Genomic DNA, 5,903 nt, shown 5'->3' with positions numbered 1-5,903 from the left:
TCGGGCGGCGTGATCTCGGCGTCACGGATGAAGACGCACCAGCCGGCGCAGGGGCCGCGGCCTGGAGCGGTGGCGGCGGCGACGGTGCAGGAGTGGGTAGCGCCGGCGTCGCAGTCCGGTACGGTGGGGGTTCGCGGTGCTTGTGCGACGGCCTGGCGCGGTGGAACCGGAAGCGGTTCCGGGGCCGCGACGAATCGCCAGTTGCTCGGCCCGGCGGCGTCGTGGTTCGACGCTGGACGTCGAGGCTGTGGACGACGACCGCCGACGCTCATGGCGAGGAAGCGGCGATTACCACGGCGAGGTTCTCCGGCGCGCAGAGGTCCAGCGAGGCGGTTGCCGACGTCAGGCAGGGCATGGCTGCGGTGTGGAGGACGGACTCCAGCGTTCTGGACTCGGATGTCGCGGCGGCCACGGTGCAGCGGATGAGTCCGGCGGTGAAGTCCGAGGACGGGGCGACGACGCACTTGGCGAAGGACATCGCAGAAGGCTCGAACAAGAAGATTCACGGGTGAGTTTCTAGGCGCCATGTTCGTACTCACCTTCGGTTCGTGAAGGCCACAGGGCCTCCCCCTGTTCATCGTTCTCGGCGAAATCCAAACCTGCGAACCGAGCGAGTGCGTGTGCTGATAACGTGTTAAAAGGAAATCTGGTTTGGATGTAATGATTCTCTTGTTAATGATAACTGAACAGTGATTACACTTTTATATGTGCTCAAGGGGCACCGACGCGCCTGTTCGGAAGGACACGCCCCTTCCGAACGGCCCATTCATATGCAGACGCGTCCTGTCATTAGTGGACCCTAATGACGGGATTAACTAACTAATGCGCGTGCTTAAACTAATTAATCACACATTAATAATTTCTAACACGTACGTCAGCCTGGTTCAGCGGAACTCGTCAGATGTCAAGTCGCCGAGGTCAGCGTACGTCGTGGTTAGCTCTCCTCGTCTAACGGCACGAAGGATCGTCAGCTCATTCTGCGAGGGAAAGCATATACTCTTCCTTTCCCGAGTCCCGACCACGACGCTGGAGGAGCTAGCTACTAGGTTAGGTACGTGCACTGCGGTGGGAAAACAAGGACGACGCGGGGCGTGGAATTCCTGGGTGGATCACACGATCGATCTTCCGTACGTGTGCATGTTCTCACTCTGTTTTCCATGCACGATCGCCCCCTTTTCCGCCGTGATAGATCCAGCGGCGGGGAACGTAACTTTGCAATCCGAATCGGAAGACATCACCGATCTCCGGCGAGCGAGTGGGCATGAACCTAGATACCTAACCTAACCGAGGCAACTGCTGCGTCACAGTTGGTTCGCAATGCGCAGCAACGCCAATCTGTTCCTATAATCCTATCCAATTGTTCACTTGCAAAAAGACGTCGCATTCCTCCCATTCTTTTGCGGGTGCAAGTCTCTGCAAGAGACAGCGCATTCGACAGCCCAGGGCCAGAACACCTCGGTGCACGCACAGGATACTATACTACACGAGCACTGATCCACCACCGGTGCCGAGCACTAGCGCGCACCATGCACTGCCAAGATCTTGGGCGGGCGCCCCTCATTGCGGCGTTGACCGGCGGCCGGCGGGGGCCGGGTGCGGGCGGTAGGTGGTGGGGTTCCCATTCCCACGCGCGCACGAACGCCCAGCGGCAGTGCTCCAGCGGCGGGGAGTGGTAGACACATGCGAAGCCGCGCCCACGTCCACACTCCAGGCCTACGCATGCGACACCTCGCCGGCACGGGTCAGTGTCAGCAGCGCAAGAAGAGGACCGAGGTGGATGTCAGAGGGAAACCGCCTTGTTTAGTTGCGTAAACTTTAGGGCGTAGAGTACTGTAGTACTTTTATTTGTATTTGTTAATTATTATCCGATTATGGATTAACTAGGCTCAAAAGATTCAACTCGCAAATTACAAATAAACTGTGTAATTAGTTATTTTATTTAGCTACATTTAATACTTTATATATGTGTTCAAAGATTTGATGTGATGGGAAATCTTATAAAGTTTTGGAATTTTAAAGACAACTAAACAAGGGCCAAGAAACTGAGCAAAAAAGTTGATGCCCCGGGGAGGAAGAAAAAAACTATGGCCCCGTTTAGTTTCCAAAAAAATTCACACAGCACCCGTCACATCGGTTCTTCGGACACATGCATGAAGCATTAAATGCAGTTAAAAAAATTAATTACACAGTCAAACTGATTAGCACGAGATGAATCTTTTAAGCCTAATTAATCCATGGTTGAATGTTATTTGTCAAATAACAACGAAATGTGCTACAGTGCCAAAACTCAAACTTTTTCATCAACTAAACACACAGCCTTGAGCATCCATCATCGGTCTGTCCTCCCTCTGAATAAAGCAAAACGAGGTGTGTCGAATTGACTTTCAGACGCACACACAAACAAACGACAGGGCGAGCGAGCTCTGTCCTGTGTATAAAATCCCCCACCCACGCGTGGCCATTGGCCATCCACTGCAAGCCTATAGCATTGGCGCTAGAGCACCATTGCCGAAGAGTGGGAGAGTCGCTCGATCAATAGAGGAGAAGCCTCTTCTTCTCTTTGCTCTGTAGTCTGTACTGCGGTTTGAGGTGATTGTGGTGGTGATGGAGCACACCCCCAAGAAGAAGGCTTTGCTCGTCCTCGTCACGTTCTCCTGCCTCCTCCTCCTTCCTCTGGCTTCCTCTGCTGCGCCTCTGTCCAGTAAGCAGCTACCAAATCCATGCCTCTTCAGCTCCTCCTCTCTCTCTGTTGCATGCTTTGTTCCTTATTAGTAGCGGCCCTTCTTGTTATGTTTTCAGGAAGCATGTCCTTGGCGAACCACCGGCTCCCGGACCCTGCCGATGTGGAGGTCCCTCTTCAGGTCTGCCTCGTTCTCTCTCGCTCGTTTGACATCGATCTGCTTCAAAGTTTTCCTTCACCGCATACCGCACATAGCACTTTCCAGTCTCCACGCACGCTTCACGCTCACGTGCTTCTCAGCTCTGATGCAAGAACCGCTTGCCTGTTCGTGGCGACCTCTCAAAGCAGCCGCATCCAATTCCAATGTGCCATGGCACGTGCGCCACCAGCTCCCGTGCCGGCACTAGGACGGGACAGACCATCTAACTCCGCGCACTAACAGGCTCAGTGCTCTCCTGTAGGCTATACTATACCTATTGCCATCCGCAGTTCATGCCACTAAGGACTCATCCATCACAGGCTAGAGTGAGCTCTGCATGCGCACAAGCGATTCAGCAGATGACATAAACTACCCACAGATTTACAAGCTTCTAGTGCGTAGCTTCCCTTTTTGCGCTACATCAGCTGCACGTGAGCTTGTTGCTGCGACCCTTTGGATGCTCGGTGGAGCAGTAGGCAGACAGCACATGAACAGAACCGGTGGTTGCCTCGGCACTCAGCTCCACCCACATCACATGCAATCCTAGCTTAGGCCCGGCCGGCCATAGTGCCGCTCACATGCATGGCCACTGGCGCACAGTTGCATCTGCGTGCCCCACTCACGACGCCTTTCCCCCAAAAGAAAAAAAACTCAGTTGATCACACCCGGCCCGTTTGTGCAAGAATGAGCACTTCACTAGCAAGCTGCCAAAAAGAAAAAAAAAACACTCGAATGCTTGATCTCATAAACTTGTGCTTATTTCTGGCGCAATAGAATCTTCCTATCCTAAGCATTGTAAAAACCCAATCCGGCCGTGTGCGCAGGGCGCGGAGCGAAACCTCGGCGAGGTGGCGGCGAGGATGGCGATCGAGGTCAACGACTACCCTGGGTCCGGCGCCAACAACCGCCACGAACCCAGGAGCCCCGGGAGAGCTTGAGACCTCTGCGTCGGCGTGGGGAAGAAGGAGAAGAAGAAGAATATGCTAGTTAAAGAGAGCATGGTGTTTTGAGGGGTTTCGATCAGTAGGAGCACTGCTAGCTAGCTATAAACTGTAGAGGTTAACGAGTCTTGTCCGGTAGTTTCGCCGTCACGTCTCGGTGGCGATGGATCGAGCCTTGAGCTAGCTAGCGTATTGGGTCCGGGTCCTCGCCGGCGTCGTCGATCGCCGCCCACTGTCAGGTCGACCGAGTGGACAGAGCTAGTCGATCTCTCTGGCTGCACCTCGATCTCGACCCAAGAGAAAGAAGTTTTCAAGTCTTTCTACGTGTATAAGCATATGTGTTGATGTAAGTCTCAAGTCCGTGTCTGTGACTCTGTTTGGCAGCGTATAGTACATGTTTGTTTCGCGCTACTACTTGATGTCAACGGCACACGCACATCGGTCTAGGCCGTGTTTGGTTTTGCCTGAAAAAAATTTCGTGAATTTTTTTATCTTTGACTATTAATTTCGAGTATTAAATAAAGTCTAATTATAAAACCACCTCCACTACTTCCGTGTAAATCGCGAGACGAATCTAATGAGGTCTTTGACCGCGTGATTAAAAGATAATTACTGTGGCATCGCTGTAGCAAATCATTAATTAATATCGTTAGATTCGTCGCGAAAAATTACACATATCTCTAAAAAATTTAGAAATAGATTTCATTTAGTATTTACATTCGTTTTTTTGAATAAATTTGATTTGACGTGTAAGCAAACACGGCCGAGCAGCGATCTCTGCACTCTGAACTACTGGGCACCACTGCAGCAGCACTGCCGCGTGTTGTTTCATGCCTGTGCGAGTTGACATCCTTGCTATCCGCTACAGTGTGTGTCGTGTTGTCTGATCATTGTCTCTGCAGAAAGCTCGCCCGAGACCTTATTACCTGCCACCTTCTGGGGCCACAAAGTAGAAAGCACGGCCGGGCACGTCGCTGTAAAATGGATACAACGCCACTTTCAACCGTGTCGGCTCGCGAGCCAGCGAAGGAGTTGCGTAAGCAAACATCTTTTGGTCGAATGTTAGTGGTCTAATTACTCGGAAAACGTGCTAGGATAGATGTCGCTTCCAAACGTGCCTAGGCATGTACAACGCCATTAATTAAACCGTCTATATACGGTTTTTCCCGATTAATGATGTGGTTTAACAAAAGACAGCGCTCGCCGTCGTCTCGTGAGGCGACGACCGCGGCCCGTGCTCCAAGGACAAATCGACGAATCCTTTTGCGTTGCACACATCGCCTCTTCGGAGCGACGACGCTGCGGGATCGCCTGCGAGGCTCCCTGTTTGACGTGCGCGTCATCTTGTGTTCTAGCCACACAGGAACCATGCGCAATTCAATTCATTTGGTGCACAAAATATTATTTCATACATGCAACAAAAAGACATACAAAGATCCAATTTAGACTAAATCATCTTGTGTTATGTATCCATGTTTGTATTAAATAACTCGTAGACAGACTCACAGACATCTCACTGTACAGACTGTCTTTATAGCTTTCTGTGTGCGGTGTTCTAAACTATTACAGACGGCACCTGTTTGCACGGTTGTACATGCCCTGAGAAATGAACAGCGCCCTATCTTAGAGGTGCAGCGGTGATCGAGCAATCCGCTGGTTTGTTCTGTTCCGAATCTCCAAGTAAATCAGTGGCTGTGGATCGCGACTGCCGTCCGCGCATATATGTAAATCTATATCGCTCAACCAAACGGAGAGCATCCAGTGCTCGGCGTTTCCTAGCTTCCCGCGTGGCTTCCGTGATGTGCTGGTGCCCAATCGCGCCGTTGCTTGCTGCCTCACTAGCATTGCTGGCCACGTGTGCAATTTCATTACGTGCATCTGACGCAGAAGGCTTGACGCGGTGGGAAAGAGGATCGGCCTTGCGTGCCAAACAAATCGGACGTTGCTGCGTGGCCTCCGGAGGCCTCTGCACTTTTGCGCCAATTCACCGCGTGTCCCTTGCGTGGTCAGATTTCCTTCCTGCCTTGTGCCTGTGTGACGTGTGCCAGAGCTTGGTGGGACCCATAGAAATTTGCTGCTCATT

The 5,903-nt window shown here is 52.0% G+C and overlaps 1 protein-coding gene across 1 annotated transcript; it reads left to right on the top strand.

The window, feature by feature from the left end:
- Window positions 1-2,394: 2,394 nt before the first annotated feature.
- LOC120675837 lies at window positions 2,395-4,231 on the top strand. The gene is made up of 3 exons (XM_039957045.1): window positions 2,395-2,701; window positions 2,800-2,861; window positions 3,704-4,231. The coding sequence occupies exons 1-3, from the start codon at window positions 2,605-2,607 to the stop codon at window positions 3,815-3,817; spliced, it is 273 nt and encodes a 90-aa protein (XP_039812979.1). The 5' UTR covers window positions 2,395-2,604; the 3' UTR covers window positions 3,818-4,231.
- The last annotated feature ends 1,672 nt before the right edge of the window (window positions 4,232-5,903 follow it).

Source organism: Panicum virgatum, chromosome 5N (genome assembly GCF_016808335.1).
Source record: "Panicum virgatum strain AP13 chromosome 5N, P.virgatum_v5, whole genome shotgun sequence".
NCBI classification, from domain to species: Eukaryota; Viridiplantae; Streptophyta; class Magnoliopsida; order Poales; family Poaceae; genus Panicum; species Panicum virgatum.
The sequence above is the reverse complement of the archived record's forward strand: the minus strand, read 5'-3'. Positions and strand labels throughout refer to the sequence as shown.